The 22,042-nt window shown below is 38.3% G+C and overlaps 1 protein-coding gene across 5 annotated transcripts in view; it reads right to left on the bottom strand.

The window, feature by feature from the left end:
* Window positions 1–251: 251 nt before the first annotated feature.
* The window catches only part of SOS1 (SOS Ras/Rac guanine nucleotide exchange factor 1), a 50,817-nt gene continuing 29,026 nt past the window's right edge, over window positions 252–22,042 (bottom strand). For 4 of the 5 annotated variants that reach the window (XM_071805779.1, XM_071805781.1, XM_071805782.1 and 1 more), the window contains 14 exons: window positions 17,592–17,719; window positions 15,967–16,622; window positions 11,110–11,191; window positions 10,444–10,566; window positions 9,776–9,930; window positions 8,405–8,627; window positions 7,622–7,741; window positions 7,155–7,317; window positions 6,684–6,801; window positions 5,870–6,042; window positions 4,809–4,925; window positions 4,386–4,650; window positions 3,196–3,314; window positions 252–1,820 (listed from right to left, as the gene is read on the bottom strand). In XM_071805779.1, coding sequence (XP_071661880.1) covers window positions 1,326–1,820; window positions 3,196–3,314; window positions 4,386–4,650; window positions 4,809–4,925; window positions 5,870–6,042; window positions 6,684–6,801; window positions 7,155–7,317; window positions 7,622–7,741; window positions 8,405–8,627; window positions 9,776–9,930; window positions 10,444–10,566; window positions 11,110–11,191; window positions 15,967–16,622; window positions 17,592–17,719 — 2,937 coding nt within the window. In that variant the 3' untranslated portion in view covers window positions 252–1,325. The remainder of the gene's footprint in view (window positions 1,821–3,195; window positions 3,315–4,385; window positions 4,651–4,808; window positions 4,926–5,869; window positions 6,043–6,683; window positions 6,802–7,154; window positions 7,318–7,621; window positions 7,742–8,404; window positions 8,628–9,775; window positions 9,931–10,443; window positions 10,567–11,109; window positions 11,192–15,966; window positions 16,623–17,591; window positions 17,720–22,042) is intronic. The other variant, XM_065833868.2, reaches the window with a different exon arrangement.

Here is a 22,042-nt window from a genome sequence, read left to right as displayed (position 1 = left end):
AGTGTCATACAGGAGGTGTGAGAAGTTTTTTATAACATATAATAATTCAATTTGGGAGTAATCCAGCTTCTCAAATATTAATAAATTATTACTCTAACACATACCAAACCCAACTTCTCTTTAGACTCTTATTACTAAAATACATACACTGAACTAGGAAAAATATGTACCACAATATGTGCTTTTATCTCCTTTAGTACTTAACTGAAAAACTGAGTTGTACATTTGTCCATATAATAATTTAGCATATGTCAGCCAAACATATCTGTATCTTTATTTCAATTAAATTAAAAACAATCTGCAAGTATATTTATGCAACATTCACTATATACACATGATTTATGCAACTGCGAGGCAATTCTATGTATGCTGATTAATCTACTGTTAGTAAAACACGACAATAATTATGGAAGTTGACCAGTGAGTGCTCCTTTTCACAAGTGACTGTTTTCATGGCATGACTGAAAAATAGCTACTAGCCATGAAATGGATTACCAGTAAACCTTAAAAAGAATGTGACATAACCTAGCAGAGATTAACAGTCTTCAGATGATAGTGCTGCTTTTTAAAATAAGAATTGCTGTAATCTTAATGATGTAAGACTTTCATCTGCTCTATCTAAAGAAAGCAATAATTAGACATCATGCTTCCTGGCAAAAATTTATTTTTGAACTGGCACCATAATATTTCAGAAAATAATAATAAAGTACCTCTTTGGTGAAGCCTTGGTACCCCCCACTACTCATTGTAACAACTTGTAAACAGGACCACAATACAGTGCTTTGCCTTAATTCTAGCTTGGTTAGGTACCACAGATCTTCCTCACAGTCCTTCTCATAATTTTAGGAAGGTATTTTAAAGCAGGGAGTAAAGCAAAGGAAAATTAAGAAGGATACAAAGTTCCCTGTTCGAGATTTAAAAAAAGTGCATAATGTTTTCATTCCAAAAACTGTGCCACTGTATGGAACTGATGGATACAAGACTGTTTTCCTTCCTGTACTGGACATTATTGATCATTACACAAACACAGTCTCTGCTAACTGTCCAAAGTAGTCCCTCAAGTCTATTTTCTGGTACAATCAGTTGTCTAATTACTTTAGAACAATGTCCTGCATACTATAACAAGAATAGAAAGTTAACCAGTGTTTCCAATAGAACGTCTGTTTTTGCAATTCCGTTTCTGTACACTGCATTTCCAATCTATTGGAGAGTTTTTAGTGTTTGGCATACACATCACAACTCCTTGGCACCACCAGGTTCAATGCATCCATTGCCAGCAACAGATGCAGCACCAGGAAAACGCGACTCCCAACGCATGAGACAGTTCAGGAGGAGTGGGCATTCTCCAGCAACGGTGGTCCGTCTCGATGCATCGATGGGTGTGTGTGCTCCCTTTTGTAAGTTTTTGGAGGAAGCTTTGGGATATGCTGTGAAGTGCTTTGTCGTGGAGGAACAGGTGGTCCAGCAACAGAATGGAGGTCCACATCTTGTGGTATCAGAGGTGGTGATGGAAGATGCTTCCGTGCTACGTGTGGTGAAGGTATTTGAGGAGGAGGGGGAGTAAACGGAGACGGACTGTTTGGGAAAAAGGTGTTACCAAGTTCGCTTTTTCTTCCCAGTGGTGGAGGCTGGAGGTGTAGTGGTGAGCTAGAGAAAACATCTGGAGTTCGCACAGGTTCTCGTGGTGGTAACACAGGAGGACTTTCAGGGGGGTCAGAGATGCAGGTCCGGTCAGGCACTGAGTACCTTGGTGAATACACTTTAGAGGTCGGTTGCCTAGGAGGGATGGCTGGTGGGCTGTCCAGGTGCACAGAAGTAATCTGAGGTAAACAAACATTTCATTCAATAGAATTTTAGAGTGGCAGTAAAGAACTCTGCTGTGAAATGGAAGCAGAGCTCCTGCCCTGCAGATTGCTCTCATCCAGTTAAAGAAGAGGGACAGCAAGCAGGCGCAGAATGAAGATGGGAAGGAAGGAAGCAAAATGAAGTAGCAATGCCTGAAAAACATGCTTCTCAGAGTGATGCAGACAGAAAAGACAGAGACTGGATGTGCAGGCGGAAAGCAGGGGTACATCAATACATGAGTTAACAGCCAAAGACGGAAGGAATGAAGATGCACAGAGAGGGACAAAGGCAAGGCAAAGAATGGCCAAAGCAACAATTTCCATGCTAGTTCTAGGTCTGCTTGCTGGGTAGGTCTGGATATCTTCCACCACCTCACCAGTAACAAGCACTTGGGGTGGGTAATAACACGAGATATTTCTCCAAGAGAATGAGGAAAAGGGAAAGGTAGATGGTGCTGAACAGGGCCGGGGGCGAGGGGGGAAAACTGTGCTCAGAAGATGGAATTAAATGGTCACAAGTATTGAACAGTTCCCAAGCCACAGACCGCAGTGACAGGGTAATTGATCTCCAACACCCTATCATGTACGTAATATTTACAATTATGTTTTGGTAGGAACAGACATGTTAAACTCTGCTGGCTGACAGCACAGTCACCTGTAGTGTGAAAACAACTTGCTGAAGAGCCATATACTAGCCCTCTTCAAAGACATACAAGCTCCAAAGTAATTTTGAGTGGCATTTTCAAATACACCCAATTCTCTGAAGTCACAAACCAACTCCCACTGAAAGAGACACGTGACACTGTCTGCAACAAAGGCTGGGTCAGATCCCAAATGCCAGACAAATGCAAAAGGAAAATGTAGTAATGGCTCAAGCAGGCAGGCAGAACAGGTAATCAAGAAGGGAAAGACGGCACTGAACACTACAGCATCAGAGTCAAATATGCCAATGAATGTGGAGGACTGAGCTGTGTGCATCACTTTCCGTTATGACTATTCTTCAGTTTTTTACCCTCACTCATAGACCCCAAAAATGATATGCTGGGACAGTTATCACAGATAGAAACATCTGCCTGAAGCCTCAAGTTCTCACAAGCAATGCGAGGGCCTGAGCGTAGTGCATCAGTAGACAAGAGACATTTCTAACCCTAAATTTAGGTCACATCTGTTAATTTTCATTTGTTTGGGATCAGGACATAATGAGACAGAGCTGTGATGGCTTGAAATACATGGGTCTTTACTCTTTCACATACGCTGCTTCAAAAATACATGTACTATCTTTACGAGTTACTTTCCTACCATACCTTGCCCCTTGCTCCCAGAAAAAATGCCCTCTTTACGCCTTACTTACTTTTGATGGGGAGGATTCAGCTGGGGCAGATTCTGGTCGTCTTCGTGGAGGAACTGGAGGGGGAACATGAGTTTCATCTGAATTTTTAGTAAAGTTTATGGATGACACAGAAGCAGATCCTGGTGGACATGAACAAAAAAAAATGACAATGATGAACTTTTGTTTGACTTGGTGTATTTCCTTTATTGCTGCCAGCAAAGCTGTCATAAATAATAAAGTAATTGCTCATAAAAAGAAGCATGATGAATTACGAAGGTGTTAAAGAAAGACAATAAAACAACCCTCTAACTTGCAGTTGATGCTTTTCTGAGCTGCAGTCGTCTCTGTGGCTATCAGTTCCCACACATTAAGTAATCCTTGAGAACAAAACCACAATACAAAGTTGCTCTTGTATCACAACAACGCTAAAACAATATCCTGAACCTGCACTTGATGGGCCAATCCACCAATGAAGAAATATGTTCTTCTGAAGGTATTCTCTTCCAGAGACCTGGCTTGGACACTCAGCAATGTCACTGCTCTGCTAAGCAACTTCTGCTTTTAGCATGTCATTTCACCTCCTTATGGCAACCAGCTGAACACAGGACTAACTTTGTATTTCCTTTGAAAGCCCTCATCCATGACAGTAGGCTATGTGCACTATAAACTCCTAAAAGCACACCATAAAATATGAGCTTCCTTGTATGCTGGTGAAGACTGAAGCAAAATAGGTGTGGATGGGTCCTGATGGATTTAAAGCAGGGACACACTGATCTTAAGTTCCGCGAGAAAACCATGCATGTGCACTGAAACCAATTCGGAATGGCAGACAGCAGAATGAGGCACCCACAAAACATTAATTTTTATTCTCATCATTCACCATCAGAAAGTTAGGCACTGATACATCCACCATATGGCTGCAAATCCCATACATGTTTGTCTGGGACACATGAGCAGTAGAGATATCTCTGCCTCCTGTTTCAATGTTTCTCCAAGGATTCTCTGTAACACACCTAACTCTGTTCAGTTTCTCCCTCTATGATAAAAAATTATCAAAAGAGAAGGAATAAAACTTAGAAAGTTTTTGTTGCCACAAGGAGACAAATGCAACTATTTCTATAGTCACCTTAGAAAACCAAACATGATTTCACCTCTTTAACACCACAAAATCTAATACGCACGTTCTTGGTGGACTGTCTATTAGCACCTACTTGCATGAAAAGGACTTGAAGGATCCGAGTCAAACACACTGCAGGCATCTGTAGTACTTGAGGTGGCGGAAGCAGGGGGAGGGGTCAGAGGTGTTCGGGGAGAGTTTGGTGCAGATGCTGTAGTTTCAGTCTCACTCTCTGGGATACGGCTGTAACTAATTTTCCTTGGCTCTTGTTGCAGGGGTGTAGGATGTCTCATTGTACCTGGCCTTGGATTAGAGGGACGAACACCTGGGGACTTGAGAGGATAGCTGTATTTTTTGGGCTGAAATGACAACAGATAATGTCAAACAAAATCAAAAGGTCACAAGATCAGCTAAATGTAGCTTTGTATTTACGAAGTTAGAGATTTAAAATTACTTTTGCTATCTGTGAAAAACAAATGTAAGCATGTTTTGAAAAATAAAAACATTGAATACTAACAAATCTTGGTGGAGGCTTGACATTTCGTGGTTCTATCTCTAGTGACTTGTTGAACAGATAATCTGTAAATTCTGTCTCCATGCTGTTTCCCATTGGATTCAGGTTTTCAAAAAATCTCTGAAATACAAGAATGCAGAAAACTTGTCAGCAAAGTTTCTTAGTAGTTTAGTAATGTTTGTTTCTACTACAGAAATTATTCCAGCTGTTCCAGAGAAGAGAGAAAATGCTGGAGTCAGAAGTAAATATAGATTTTTAGGTTATTAAATCTGTTTGTTGCCAGCCCTTGGCTGGGCATTGCTACTGCTATGCTTGGCCTGAAAACCAATGATGCCAGTATCCTAAATACTTTCTGCAGTGCAAAAACCAGAGCAGGTTAATTCAAACACCCTCAGAAGAAGCTTTATGTACTCCATCTTTACACTGATGCAGGGAAGACTGCTCTCACAAGGCATTCTGCCAAACCCTGAGAACAAATAACAAAAGAAAATCTTGCAGAATCTCTTAAAATAAACTGTCCTATGACTCTCTAAAATCATGTAGCTCAAAAGATATTAAAAAAAAAAAGGAAAACAGAGAAAGGGCTGCCTAGAAAACGCCACAGAGCAAGGAGAACAAGTGCCAGGCAAAAGAAAAATATGAGCATCATCGCTGTCAACACATGATGTAAATGCAGAGCTATCAGGTAAACCTGGAAACAAAGGCAGTGTAACGAAGGAGGAAAAAGACAACTGGGCTCACTGGACAAACAAACACAACTCAGTGAAGGACATGGAGAATCTGGTAGTTTCTATTTCTGTTTAACACTGATCAGTAAGATGATTTATCTACCAACATCCCAAGAACTGGGGAAAACAAACCAAAACCCATCAAATTGCAAGTACTGAGTTTTCTGCCCTTCCTTACAGTGAGACTTGAGAGGGATTTTATGACAGGCCTTCTGCTGTCTCTCATTGAGCCTTATTGAAATCTACATTAATTCAGTCTATCCTTATGGTCTATCAGCTGACAGAATCACCACAAAAGTAGCTCAGTGGATGGACTCAGGAAATAATGCCACTTACCCTGATGTCAAATTCCACTCTTAAACAATATGGCTGGTTCTGGTACTGCTGAATCTCTCCTGTTATTTCAGCTACCTTTCTTCTCTTGCTGAAGTTTATAAGTTCTTTCCCATGTCGCTTTAGAAATTCAGGGTTGCCTTCTTCTGTTTTCAAAATGTTAGTTAAGTAAATTCCTAAAAAGCACACAGAAGAGATTTTTAACATATAGTACAAAGCAAGGAAGAAGTCACATGACTGGAATATAAAGAAATCTTACATAATTTATGTACTCTATAATTATTTAGAAAAAGTCTTCCTTAGGCTCAATAAAATGATCACACCTAATTTTCAAATAAGGGAACAATTTAAACATTTTAATATGCATTTTCCAGAAAGGTATCTTTTTTGCATCAAAATCTCAAACTCTATGCATCTTTCTATTGTTCATGAAGCTCACACAACTGAACACTATCAGCATTTTGCAAGACAAGAATACACTGAACTCTTTTTCTCAACTGTTCTGCCTCAATTCAGCTCTACTCCAGCTAAGTTCCATTTAAGGCATTTATAGTCACAACACAGTTTAAATCACATTCAATATAAAAATGAGTAAATACGTAAACAAGAAATCACAGACATATTTATTTTACTGCAATTAATCACTTCAATTTTCTTTTCACATATATACAATTAATATCTGGGCACCTGAAATTCAAACCCAACTGTCCTATTGAAACTGGTTTCTCACTATTGTTCATACTCTGTTTAGTGCCCTAGCTCAATATTTTCCAAGTTTTTATGCATGATATAGCTCATTCAAACCAACTGTACTTACCAAAAAAAGGCACACAAGGGGGATTTATGGACCTGAGCTTTGCCAAGTATTTCTTGTAATGATCCTCACTTAGCTCATAAGCTTCTTCTAAAATCTTCTTCTGGCGACTTGGAATTTGCTAAAAAGAGAGATAAAGCAGGTTGTTTGGAAGGACAGGTAAAGGTGCAGCCCAGAAACAATACTGAGAGTAAAGGTCTCCCACTAATATTAAAGTCAGTGACCATGAGGACAGTGTACCACCATCTCAGGATGTTGCTGCTTTTTTCTGCCTAAGTGAGGATTGATTTCTTGCTTCTGAAACCAAGAGAAAAACCCTCTCTATTATCCACCCCAATTGATTTATTTGTTGGGGGATTTACTTTCCTTGCTTCTTCTTTGAAAGACACGTTCACTGAAAAGACAGGCTTCTAGTGTAGATAAGGTGCACTGCATTACACTTCCATACCGAAAATTGAAAACATTTCACTGTACCTCAAATGTGTGATCCAACCTATACACTGCTGCAGAGTTCATAGCACTGACAATTTCAAGGACACCATTAAAGTTGTTTAGCTCTTGAAAAACTTGCAGGATCTCAATTATCCGGCTCACTACAATTACTCTTTCCTCTAGGTTTTCTGTTTCTACAATGCATCTAAATACACAAGAAAATTTGATTTTGTATTAAAGCACTGACGAGTTTTCCAAATTCAAATATTAAGTTGTAGCAAAAACAAATATGCAAAATTTATCAAAGTTTTGAAAACATTCAGAGAAAAAAATATTTGAAAATATTCTGAGAATAAAAAGCTGGTAAAATTCTTGCAAGGACCAGTTGTAGCATCTAGTCATAACTTAAAACTGGAATTCTCCCACAACAGAATTTTACACAATATACTTCTGAATGGACTGTAAATGTCCAGAAACGGAGTAGGTGCAGATTCAGGAAAGTCACTTACTTTTCAAACCACAAAGTGAGATTAGTTGTATGCCTTATCATTTTGAGAAGGTTGGGAGAATTAATTTCTTTATCTTCCTTTGTCCACACACTTCCAACTAGTTCAGATGGCTGCACAGCTCTAGAAAAGTACATGCATAAAAAATATAACTAAAAGCATGAAAGAAGACATTATTTTCCCAAAACTCTTTATTTCCAGTGAATTTGGAATTAATATTTGGAAATAAACTCTTAAGGTATCACTTCTCTTCTAAAATGCTAGGATCCCAACATGACTAAGTGACTGTTATTTCTATGCTTCTTGTTCAGTGTTTAAATATTTCTTAATTTATGTAACTATTAACTGTCTCAGTCCATCTAAATGAAGAATGAAGTCTACATCTCATTCACCATAACATGCGAGCTTCCAACGCCTGGAGAACCTCTCACAGACAGCTGGTGAGATCTGATATGGTCCATAATTTGCTTCACAAACTAGGATATGAAGAAAACTGATTTAATTAATGTTTCTACTTCTCAAAAGTTGATCTATTCAGAAAACATGAAGAGAAACCTGCAGAACAATGCAGTTAACAGTATGCATCAATCACGGGTACTGCACATTAACTTGGAGAGAATAAGACAAATACTGTTTTTCAGATTTTTTTTTAATAGCAATTAATATACAGCATTGGTAAAGTCCCTTGACCTACTGTGGGGGTTCACAGCAGGGGCCCGCAGAAACAATTTCATGCTGGAGAATATTTTTGTTTGTGTCATGTGTTTTTCAATGGAAGAAAGTTACCTGTAAAAATCTGACTCAAGTAAAGTGAGCTGCCGAGCAATTTCTATTGGATGCAAAGTGAGCAAGTCAAAAGTCTCTGTGTGTCCTGGTTTGCTTATGTGCCATTCAATCGCCGGAGGTGGGCTCTCAAAAGTAATGTTGTGACTTGGCCCAATGGCTTGTGCCTGCTTTTTCCTGTTTATTATCTTTGTGATCGATTCAACCCATTTCTTCATGGCTTTCCCTGGCATAGAGAGAAAATTACTATTTAGTTACTCTTAATACTGTTTTTCCACCAAAGAGGTCAGTATAATTTAGAAATCTTTGGATTTAAACCCAAAACCTACTAAATTAAAGCAACCGTATATTCTTTAGAAGTATGTTAAGAGGTATTCTCACACAAGTCTCAAAACATTCAAACATATAAAGAGGAGTTCCCCAACAGGCAATGCTGAGCACACCGAGTTTGCCAAAGCACAATTCAGAACACCCAAATTAGGCTCCTGCTCCAAATCAAGTGTTTTTCTTTCTCTTGTGAGGTTACAATGGGAACTAACCTTCTTTTGCCCAAAATGCACTTCTGTAAAACCCCCAAACTTTATACTTTGGGCAAGATAACATATGAGGGCAAAAAAATAAACACGAAGAAGCTTCTTCCTTTACTGAATTTAGCATCAAAGCTCAGAAAACCCAAAGGCCAAACCCCTGTTTAACTCTACACCTAAAGAATTTCACACATGAGATGGCAAGTCCATTGAAAATTTACCAGTAATCCACATTAAACTAGCTGGCTCATTTTCCCCCTTCTTTTTAATTGCTAAATAACCATTAAATACTTCTCTAACAGAATATTTTCCTACAATCTGCTCCTGTAGCTGTCTTAGTTTTTATTCCAAGGTAACAGGAAAGATCTGTACAATCACAACTGGAAGTGTTCTACAGGTCTAATACGCACTGAGAAATAGCTGGAAAACCCTTGCTTCAAAGAAATGGTAGTTTCCACCATCAAACATTTACAAAAATTACCCCTGTGTATAGTTTTAGAGGGCAGTCCAACAATTATTGTCCTGTTCATTACTTAGTTCTTATTATTTTGCATTATTTCAGTCCCTTTATAACAATGCCAACACTTATTTATCAGGATGTAAATAACATTCATTCTTCTGAACGGGGGCCAGACTTGGAATAATAGTGCTTGGGGTCGTGTGTGGGGTTTTTTGTGTTTTTTTTGTTGTTGTCATCATTATTTCGTTTTGTTTGCTTGGTGGTTTGTTGTGTTCTTATTTATTTATTTATAATTTAGGGTTATGATCTTTGTGAAGTATTTAGTAAGCAGTCAGTCCTGGGTTTTTTTATCTGCTCAGTGAAAGGAAAAGTGATCCCATTCCATACCTTTGAAAAGGGAGGCTTTCTGATAAATGCCAACACTTAAACCATAAGTACCTCTTACTGTCCCAATGAATTCCTCCAAACGATGCAGAAGATCAGCATCTCTTTCAAAGTCATAGAAGTGGTGTTCTACCCAGTGTCGACATACATTCAATACTCTGCAAAAGTAAAGGGTAAGTAAGCACTCTAGGTCTAGGATTTCAAAGCTTTAAGTACGTGAGGACTCACAGGAATATCAGAATCAACAGACCAAATGCAATTATTCTACTGTCTGCATTTCACCAGCAACCAGCTGTAAGCATTATTCTACTTTAAATTTAAACAAGTCAGAGTAATACTATTGTTCATAAAAATAACATTATCTAAAATATTCTCTGCCTACATCTGTAAAGAAACACAGATTAAAAAAAAAGGTGAGTGTAAGAAACGAATTTCCACATTAATAGTCTAAAACTTGGCACAAGCCTTTGCTAAGGCTTTTCGTGCAGTTAATTCAAATTCCCACCAGGTTTTCAATAGCAAAGTCAAAATGCCTGACTGCCCAGGCACGCTCTCTATCAAAGCACCTGCAAGAAAGGCTACCGGTAACACCAAGAGCCACTGCATCCAAAAGATGGTACTTCAGAAGACTTAAAGGAAGCTAGTTTGGCCCAAATTGATGCAGTACTCACCGTAGCTGCACAGGCTGAATGTACTCTTTCCTAAATCTTTTTAACTCAGCACTAATAGGCTGGTCTCCGTTCTCCATAGCAATACGATCAGCTTCTGTTGGTTCGGGCTCTGGAATTTCAAATCTAGCATAGAAGATGGGTATAAGGACTAGGCTCCTATTACGCTAATCTTGCTCACAGCATGTAAGAATAAAATGTTAATTAAAGATAACTTCAAGTTCAGAACGTTTCCACACATCAGAATCAAAGTCAATGCTCTAAATCCTTCTGCAAGAACAATGTCATCCCTGTCCCCATCATCCTCATCATGAAAACACACAATTTTTATTGTCCTAAAAAACAACTACATAAGTAAGCGCAGTATTTAATGTTTCCACAGCTTGGTAAGCACATCAGAAGACTTGCTAAATTCAATAATTATACAGATTTCAAAGACAAAACAGTGGGATGCTACAAGTTACTGGAGCTACCTGAACAATCCTAAAGCTTACACATTGGGATATAGCTTACACATTTTCCTTGCAATCCTTGAATCTGACAACTTTTTAAAAAGTGTTTGGAGTGAATAAAAACCAACTGGAAAACAGTAATTTTACAAGCTCTACTCCAAGTATGTTTTTTTTTAACTTACACTTCATATGAACAATATTTTGAACAGTGGCATACCTTTCTATTAGCAGACTCAGCAACTCTTGAGGTTTACAGAAAGATCTATATGTTGTGAGAAAAGTCCGAACAAAGTTGGGATCTAAGACAAAGAATAATGTTATGTTCATGTCAGCAATTACCTAATTTCTTCTATACTTTAAAATAACTTTAAGTATCCTTTAAAATTAAGGATGTCAGCCTATCAATTTATATAGAAGATAATGTCAACCAAGTTGCTTTGGTAACAATTTTGAACCTCTTAAAATAGCAATGCAAAGCAGAACTCAATACCAAATTTTATTCTGTTGAAAATGCAAAACATTTTTTTCTTTCCATTCAGTTATTAAAATACTGCATTCTTTTTCAACAACTTTGAAAATAATAAGTAGATGATTTTATTTATAAGCCATCTAGCAAACAACTTTGGTTTTGACAATGACCAGGACAAGATAACTTAAAAGACACAGCAAGTGACTTTGCATTGGATAGAAAGGACCTCTTCAAGGAGAGAATGTTTTCCCTAAACTGGTGCTCCTGATAACCAGTCGTGGTTACAGCAGGCTAGACATTTTTGCAGTTAACTGGCAGTTATACTTTAGAGGTTAAACTTATTTCACTTCAGGAAAAGCAACAGATTTTATTTAAATTGACTAATTACATATGAGTTCATTTAAGTATTCAAATGGATTTTCAAAACAGAAAACCAAAGTGTCTCCCTTAAGTACGAAAGCAAGTCCCTTTGTTTTCAGGTCTGAGGAAATGCAGTGACAGCACTGGCACTGCACAGTGCTGGCCAGAAACAAGGTTAACACTGTTATCACTGGACAAAATTAATGAGTGGGTTGCAATGGCTTTGCATATTACATCCATATACAGATTTTAAAAACAAGCCCCAGTTGGTAATTTATCTAACACAGAGTAGCTGAAGAGGAGCACAAAAGACTTGAAGCAGGAATTCCTACAGACTGCAATGAAGTAAAAAATGCCTGCGTTATTTGACCTAACACTATATTAAGCCCGTAGATATATTTCCTGCAACATGGCTTTTTAGGAGATTTTAAAAAATCCTCCTTAACAGCATCTTGTCCATTTGAAAGAACATTCTACCTTAGATCCTACTAAGCTCCTCACTTTGGCAGCAGTTTATTGTGGTGCGTTGCACAGATGGACCGTGTATTGTATAACACAGCATTTCCTTGCATTTCTGTTGTACGCTAGTTCCGATTTCTAAAACAATTGTTATTCTGCTTTACCATTTCTTTGGCCTTCATTATGCCATTTTTCTTATCGTAACACCTCTCCCAATTCTCCTTGAAACTGTACAGCCTAGAATTGTTTTCAAAGTCAATGCTCTAAATCCTTCTGCAAGAACAATGTCATCCCTGTCCCCATCATCCTCATCATGAAAACACACAATTTTTATTGTCCTAAAAAACAACTACATAAGTAAGCGCAGTATTTAATGTTTCCACAGCTTGCATTCTGTACACCGCATCCACCGTAAATAGATTTTGTCTACATGGAAAAGAAAGCCTCCATACCAATTAACATTTTCAGATCAGGGCAAACTCTGAGTCATAGCTATTGTTATTTACAGGTAGGGTCTGTGTTTAAATCCACAATACATATTGAAATTCAAACGAAGTAGATAAGAAAATAGAACCTAATCTTGTTATCTTACTAGCAAAATCTGTAACTCAAAATAGAGTACAAAAAAACCCCCGCAGACAACACGGGTCAGTCAGGATGTCTGCTCATGTGATAATTCTCTCTTCAACACAGCCAATTTGAAAGCTAAAACAGAACAATAACTTGCTCTACAAGAATTTATAAATAATCACCCTTGAATTCCTCAAGAAAGGAAACGGACACTACGATGACGCACAAGCACTTTTAACATATCAAAGCTTTAAAAATAGAAGAGCACTGCCTTACAGAGAAAAAAAAAAAGTTGCCACGACTTTCAAATCTTGGTACCACCTAACCCAGCTGCTCTTAAACAGGAATCAAGCAAAGGAGGAGATAATGAATGCAGAAACACATTGAAACAAGTAAAACCCACAAGAATATGCAAATAGGGCCAGAACCTCAATTTCTAATCAAAGGGCAGTTTCTCTCATGTAAAAATATATGGAAAGATGCAGAGGAGATTTCTGCCTATTTTGCTGCTCCAGCACGGACAGGATGGTTTGGACAGTCTGCTGCACCTTGCAGCTGGGTGGCCACCGGAGCTGTCCCTCTGTCCTGGATGCCTCCTACCCTTGGCAGCGCCCCTTCGCTAGAGCTGGGCTACACTGGGCTGCTCCTGTTCCACAGCAAAGCAAAGGACAAGCTGGTTTGTGCATAAGCAACTAACTAAATTGCTCTTCAGCTACTTAAAACAAATTGGGACCACCTCTACAATTATATCTGTAATTATTCCTTTTAGTATTTGACTGACAAAGATAAAAACCTAGGGAAGAGTCACAGCTATGGTAAACGCTGTTTTCAGACTGTCAGATGAAGGGCTGCCATAACCAGTCACATTACATTTGAGAAAAGTTGCCTCGAAAAGTAAGGGCTTGCTATTCTGGATTATGAATTAAAGTCAATAAATTATTTTAAGATTACAGTTATGCATATACAATCCCATGTAGGTCAAGAAAAGCATTTCTATAGTTTGTAGCTGTTTGTCTAGGTAACAGCGGAGTACTCATCTTCCCACATCTCCAAGCAAAACAGAAGCCTTGAACAAAATTGACAGGTGTACGAAAGAACTAAAGGGTTACTATGGAAAGTTGTTGCCCTACTCACTGCACCTCATAAAATGCATCAAAACACTGAATGATTTACATAGTAAATGGACCTCATTTCCTGTACAACAGAGCATTTTTGGCCGAGTCACTATATCTCTATTTCTTTGTTCCCCTGGAAAAGACAGCACTGAATGGTTAGCATGATGACATTTTTCCTTCCAGAAAAGCAATTATAAAACAGAAGGTACAGAATGAAAGATAAGGGTGTTGGGAAATGACATGCAACCTAGCAATTCAGCATCAGGTACATGTATGTTGCACTAAGATTTTTAAGGCTACAAAGACAGGCTAAATACATCACAAGACAACCATTTCTATTTTTCTGGTCAAAGTCTTTCAGCCTGTCTCGCAGGATCCATGTTCTCAGTTTTGTCACTCAATAGTTTGGTCAATGTCACACATGCCTACAATGTCAGGCTTCAAGCAACCTACTTAAAGTTTCATTAAAAAGGGGCTGTTACAAGCAGAGATTCAAATGACTGTAGATGAACGTGAATCTAATAAATCGATCTGAATTCTTCATCGAAGTCCCACATGCTAGAAGGGCCAAAAAGAGATGCAGATGTAAAAAAAAAAAAAAAAAAAACAAAAAAACAAAAAAAAACATATATAAAATATACAGGAGACATTTCAACAAGCCATATGTTCCTTAAAACCAGGCTTTTCTCTGTTTTACAGAGCTGGAAAATGTAGTTTGCAGCTCGCCGGATAGAAACAACACGTGAAGAGCACCTGCAGCAATGCTTAAGTCCCAGTGTGTATGGAAAGGGCGATTTCCAGTGGTGCACAAGTTAGCCGAAACAAAGCTAATGTTCACAAGGGCACTATTTTTGCTAATTCTCTGCCAAATACAATACTAGCATTCAAAAAAAAAAAAGGCGTCTTCCTTTCTCAAAGGCTGAATTGTTTTATTTTAACTTCCCAAACCATAAAATTACATCATAAATCACGCCTGTAAAATCCAAAGCCAAGAGCTAAAAGTTTAAAAAGTTACAAGAAAACCAAAACAGGCACAAAACTGCCAGCACGATATTGCATTTGGGTTTCTGATAAATGTTAGGAAAGCTCAACTGAAGAAAACGTGGAGAAGAGCAATAAAAGCAATGGAGTAAACAAATGTATTTAAAAGCATTTTAAAAATAAACAAAAGTAGTAAACTACATTAATTATCTTCTGCTTACTCCCCACTTCTTCCAAAAATTCCTGGTCTATGAAGGGTATCCAGGACTGTGCTGCAGAAGAACAGTTTAGGATAATCAGTGTAAAGAATAAAGGGGGGAAGGAAAAAAAGAAGAATCTACAGTTGAATATGAGAAGCGCTCATATGAAGATGAACGAAGTTTTAGAATAACTGACATACAGGTAGAATAAAAAAAAAAATAAAGGAAAAAAAACCAAGACCCAAACCCATGCTTTTCAGCACAGCTTATGAAAAACCTGGGAAATAATAGAGAAAAACTCCACACACTGAGGTTGCACTGGGTGATCACATAAATGCCTTTGATGTATCTTCAACACAAACAGAAACCTGAAATCAAATTCCCATGGAAATTACAATTAAGGCAAAGTTCTAAGGCCAAATTATGCACGTGACTGCTTCTAGCAAGCTGATATTTGGCCTTTTCATTACACACCGGCACGGACAGAGGTAACAGCTGATGAAGTACAACCTGTAAGTGAAAACACAACTCTCCCCCACAGTGCTCCATGTGCCACCAGCGTTGCAAGTCTCGAGGGAAGGTAAATCTTGCAGCCTGGTGCACTGAGCAAAACGTTTTGTCTAGAGCTCAACTTCTGCAGGCTCCCACCCCCTCACCCCTTGCATAAGAATAACCTTATGCACATGCATATTCCGCTACTTTCAGCCAAACAGAATTCATATTTTTAATTGCTACAGCTACAGAGGTGCATATTTAGATCTCAAAACCTGAACTCAAAAAGCATGTTAGAATCTGCGCACTGCAAAGCACATTGACTTTCTAGACGCTTTATATATTTTGCTGCATACATTTAACATAGAAAGATAAACATAAACTAGTCACTACCTTAAGTTTTGGCCAAAATAAATGAAGCGCCTCACCTGCATACATGTGGTAAGTCAGCCTCTCAATGAGCTTCACAACAGTTCCTGCCTTGATGATGGGGATTCCAGATTTGGGTTGCATGTTTTCTTCAAACACAATATTCTCTTCAGAGTCGGGTTCTGCAAATCTATAAAGCTCAGAATTTGGAAATCTCATCTGCTCCTCTTTTTCTTCCTGCAACATTGTTACATCCAACATCCTTTCCAGTGTGCTTCTATATTGCAAAGATATCAATGCTGCCATCCAGTTGTTTTTCTCTTCAGCTGATTTAGCAGCAAAAATAACACTGTTCTCATCTTTTAGGATGATTTCAAAAGCATGCCTGTATTCATTAGTGTCGTCTTTATCATTGATCTGTACCTTTCGCATGAAGAACTTTTCTTTTAGACGATATTCTGCATTGCTAGCACCAGGAAGTCTTGGTTGGCAATGATTTGACTTACAGCAAATCATCAAGCCATCAAACAGAAATATGTGTCTCTCGTGCTTTGCTCCTACACGCGTGAGTGTTCCTTCCATGATGAACTCGTTACAGCATTGTCCAATGTCCTTACCCTCCCAACCATCTATATTTTTCTGGATTTCATTCATTTTCTTAATTGCTAGCTGTTTCCCCTTCATCTGCTGAGTATAGAATCGGCATGCAGATTCACTTCAGTGAAGGATGGGAGAAAGGGAGCCTATTAGTATACACGTATTTAAAAACCACAATTACCACTAACAGCAAAAACATAAGATCATCTTCCTGAGTAGTGAGAATTTCACTGAGAATGCAATTTCAGCGCTCAGTATCAGTGGCACTGCAAGTCTAGACTAATGTTGCTCTTAAATACCTCATCTGATAAATTTTCTACTTATCTTCTATGCAATAAATGTTTTGCATAAGCACATGCAACCAGAAGCAGGCAAGCCGTTAGAGCTTCTTAACCTAACAAACCACTGATTTCCATAGCCAACAAACAATTTTAGACTGCATTAATTTGAAAAAAAACACATTCAGAGAAAATAAGCTGTTAAATGTATTCACATCCAAGCCTAAAGATTATGCTTTGCAGCACAGAACTTGTTTGGCAAAGAAAAACTGAAACAATTTTAAGAGCAAAAGCAAAGTTTTAATGTTTAAATAACTGCACAAATATCAGCATTAAATCGAACAGTAGACGGTATAATCCAAGAATTTGCTACAAAGTGCATGTACTAGTTATCTATGTATCTATTTCTACTATCCATTGGTAATTCTAACCAGCCGTTGCACAAAAAACTCTGCAGATTAAGTAGTTTCAATTTCAAGAACATTCCCTTCTAATTACAGAGAAATGTACTTTTACAATATTTTAAAGTGCATATCTATTATCTGAGCATAATTAGCCCACAAATGCCATAATTTTCTACGTACCAGCGAGTTCTCAGAAGTCCCGACTACCAGTATGCAAGGACACATAGAAACTAGAATGGTTTTAAAACAATAACAAACTATCTTGGCTTCAATGTCACTTCCTCTGAAAAAGCAGGGTTGTCACAAACTATTTTGTTCATTGTTTACTAAAAGAGGAAATGGGGAGCCCTGGATTTATAGCAAAGCATTAAGAGCAGAAAGCAGGAAAAATGGAAACGTGTTTACCTAAGCCTTCGTTTTGCAAGACTTTTGGAGCATATCCGTTCCATACTGCTTTGAAGATTTAGCAGGGCAGTTATTGCTTGCTTTAAGCACTCTTTATCCTCTTCATCCTCACTTTTTTCTTCCAATTGCTGTGAATGTTGAAAGTCAAATACAAAAACTGTTACAAGCATTTTGGTATGCGCAAATCCAGAAGTTTGACCTAGGAAGAAGAAATCCAACCATCTGCTGATTTTGCATGCTCCTGCTTGTTATTGAAGTTAATGGAGTGACCAGGTGCATTACTGACACAGGCAAGAGAGACAACTATCTGCTAGAAGCTTCATCGCAGTAAAACAAGACCAGAAGTCAATATTCCCCCAGACACAGACATGCTCAGGCACACTTTACCTCCAAACTCTACCTTACATCTCAAAAACAAAAACCCACCAGAGGTGTTAAATCTTAAGAGAAACAATAGAGGAAAGAGATCCCCATACACAGTGTTCTACAGCACAAGATCAAACCTGTGGGATGTCTGTACATTTGCAACATGCACAAACACTCCGGGAACAGGCAAGCTGAACCTAAAGTTCAGCAAAACCCCTTTATTGCATTAATAAACAAAAGATTACAAGGGCTCTTACCTCACTAACAACAGTCTAATCAATATTTCAGGCTGGAAGGGATCTTGGAGATTATCTTAGCCAACCCCCTGCTCAACTGCAGAGCCAACATAGAGATCAGGTTGTCTGGGGCCATAGTGAGTTTTGAATTGCTCTCAGGATAGAGAATCCACGACCTTTCTGGACAATCTGTTCCAATGTCTGAAATCCCTCATGGTGAATTTCCCTTATCGACCTCTCACAGTGGAATACTTGGAAGCACTATTATGTAGTGTGAGAAGTATTCCTCTGTCTTCCCTGTCCCATCACACAAAGACATCAGGAAGTTTTCCCCTCCAACTGAGCCTCCTTTTCTCCAGAACAAATAAATCCCACTGCCCCAGCTTCTCCTTCATCACGTGCTCCATGCAAGTGCTCTTCTCCATGGAGGGGTTGTTTGTTCATCAGAAAACACAAGGGCATCTAACCACAGCCACCTTGTAAAACCATGGTACATAAGTCCTTATCTGAGCACACAGCTACATTAAGCAATTCATATAGTAACCAAACTTTTCTTAAACTATGAAGAAAAAATGACAAAGTTATAAACTAAAACTGTATAAGAAGGGTTAATACTACTATTTTGTGTCTAACTATCACCATTTTATAAAATGAGCTCTGCTGTGTTTTTTAATCTTAAATCTTCATTTAAGCATTGACATGTTTCACATTACAGTCAGTGAAAAAAATGCTGACTACAGCTGTGGCTTACAGATAAAACAGAGATAACAATTATATACAAGGTTACACACCAAGAACTGGCTCTACACAATTGAAAGATTGTTTGACAGATATGGTTTTTAAAAGCAAAGCGACAGGGTTGCATGCACCACAATAACACACACTCTTGGAAACAGCACAATCACACTCTTTGCTTCCAGTGTGAAGTGTATTGTCCTCCACAAGACAATTGAATACAACATACTTGCATTTGAAAAGGTCACAGAATAGCATTAATTTTTTCCCCTCATCAGAGATAATCACTCAGTGCAACAGCTGTCAGTGCCACAGACTACATTATTTGTGTTTTCAGCCGTAAGGATGACCACAAGGTTTATTCAAGGCAGCTCTAGTTCATGTAGCGTAATCTGGCATACTCTCGACCTAAGCGGCATGAGGCATGAGCGCCTATTCATGCGACAACCACTGAAATAGGGCTGGCAACGCGCCACAACAGACATTATTTCGCAAAAGGTCTCGGGGAGAACACATCACCCCAAGAAAAAACAGACTACCCTTATCATATTCCTCTACTCTCTAGATTTAACACAAAAGTATCATCTTCCCTTTGCTTCCGTTGTGCAGATCATCTAGGTTTAGCGATGGCTTCAGATGAGGCAGCACTGCTGGCAGAAGTCCTGAAAGCAAGAAAAATGTGGAACTACCTCTAAAATTCTGCATCGTTCCTGCACAGGAGTTCAAAGGAGGCTCTTTACCTTGTGCACTGCCTCTTTGCCAACTTCCATCAAGAGGGTTTGGCTGGATTTCCTATCATCTCTGAGTAGCTACCTTTCAACAATGGATAAAATTATTTTAGCCAAGACTCCTTGAAAACAGGCCCTATTAGATCCTACAATATTCTACCATTTGCTTGTAAGGGTACCACAGGAGACTGAGTAAGGAGCAAAAGGCATACAAAACACAGGACAAAAATCAATGAAAACTAGACTTAATATGTAACAAAGCCTATTAAATGATTTCCTTATTTTTAATACTATCTCTACAACCTAAATGCTCCAGTCAAACTGACACAGATGCATAAGGCAGAAGAAAAATGGCCCATAGGCCAAAAGAAGAAAGTTTTTGAAATCTGGAAAAATCTCACAAAAAAACCTGTGCAAATGTAGGCTAATGTGTATAAGGGGAGCACTAATCAAAGAAACAGAAAAATGAAACCCTATAAAGGTGCTGCATTGGGAAAACTTCTGATTACTTAACAACTCAAGTACCTTGAAAAAAAAAGACTCACTGTACGTTCTATTCAGAAACATTTTGGTACAGATTAACACATCTTACTGCAATGCATTCTGCTCCTGTGGCGAGTTTATAAAATGCTTTTTACAGCAGTTTCTGTTCAGTTGCAAAAACTTTGGTATTCACAGAATATTCCATGTCCAAAAGCAAATTAAATGTTTCTATACTGTGCTGGAGAGAAAGCAATTGTTTAAAACTAACATTTCTCCATCAGGATCCATTGGATGTAACTCACATTTCCAACTGTATATACAAACTAAATCAAAGCCTAGTGAGTGTAATTATGCTCCAGCTTTAACAGTTAGAAAGCAGTGTTTACAAGTATGCACCTTCTTAAGCATTAGAACAACACTAATGGCAAATCAGACAGTGCTGTGAATTACGAAGACACTTCTCTGCACACAGAAAAGGAATCTGAAAGTTTATATTCTAGCACTGCATAATTACCATAAACTGCTATCAAAATCAGTCCTAGTCAGAACTGAGCTTAAATTACAGCAGTGACTTTTATCTTACACTGTCCCCAGACAGTTCGGAAGAGGAGGTTAGGGCAAGAGAAATGGCATCACTGGAAATGCATCCAAGTTTCTCTGCAAATCCCAGAGATTCTTCTATAGCTGTGCAGTGCCCCCTAATGAAACAATCAGGTACATGCTAAATAAGTGTGACTTTTTAAAAAAAAAAAAAAAAAAAAAAAGATAAAGTGCCCTGTGAAAAATCCTATCTTATTACAGGAAGGAGATGCAGATTTCTGATTACCAATACTATTATAGTCATTGTGGGTTTTAATAATCTGATGAGAAAAAAAAAATGGTTTATAATTATTATAATGATTCACAATACTATAGGCATAGTATCCTGGCCATTCAAGGAAAACAAACTTGGAAAATAGACTGCTAAGGAAAGTATTAATAAGAAGTACTCTACATTCTAGGTCGCAAGCTCTGAAGAGTTATCAAGAAATAGAAAACAAGGTATTTTGTTCTACCTGTTGCATTACACAAAAATTAGATATTTATAAAACCAGGAAATTCCAAACAGATAGAAAATAAATCCTCCTCATGCGGTACAAAATTAAACTATGGTAGTCCTTCTCTTACACTGTCAGGAAAGCATCTATCTAGAAAGGCAATGACAGAAAATATGTTTATACTTATGACGAGAATACGCAGATAATGCTGGTAAGTGTCACGATGGATATAAAATCTTGTACTTAAAGGCTTACATCACAATCTAGACTTCTTTCTTCCTAGAAGATTATTCTAAATGTAACCACTGAAATCTCTTAACTGCAGGTTCCCCAGTTCATCTGGGAGGAGATTGCAAACCAGCTCCTATGCACAAAAGACATACCAGCATATGGGAGGCAGGGAAACTACGACTGAATTTGCTTAGGCTTAACTCAAGATCACTTGATTGCCAGTGCTAACAATACTGACTGTCCCTCAAAACATTAATCCAAGTAGTTCAGTGCATAACTGTTCCACATTACAGGTGGAGGCTGCACACAGCAGTACTCAGAATGAACTTGAAGTAGTATTGGTTCAGGGAAACCTCTTCAAAATCCACTGTCTAATTTTCTCAGACATTCTGAAGGCCATGGCGAGGCAACAAAATGCTCGTATAGCTGGCAAAGCAAGCCTGATCTGCAGGGTAACTGGCTACCTGCTCTCGTTCACAAGATCTTGCAGTGCACTGACAGCAGGGACTTCAGCTTCTATTCTAATGCCTCACCATTTTCTTCAACGTGTTTCTGAGAACGGGGTACCTACCCAAATGCAATCCTTAAACAGGCTAGAATAGAAATGAACATGGTTTCTCCTCTGACAAACGCAG

This window comes from Patagioenas fasciata, chromosome 3 (assembly GCF_037038585.1).
Source record: "Patagioenas fasciata isolate bPatFas1 chromosome 3, bPatFas1.hap1, whole genome shotgun sequence".
Taxonomy (NCBI): Eukaryota; Metazoa; Chordata; class Aves; order Columbiformes; family Columbidae; genus Patagioenas; species Patagioenas fasciata.
Note: the sequence above shows the minus strand (reverse complement) of the source record. Positions and strands in the feature narration are given on the sequence as shown.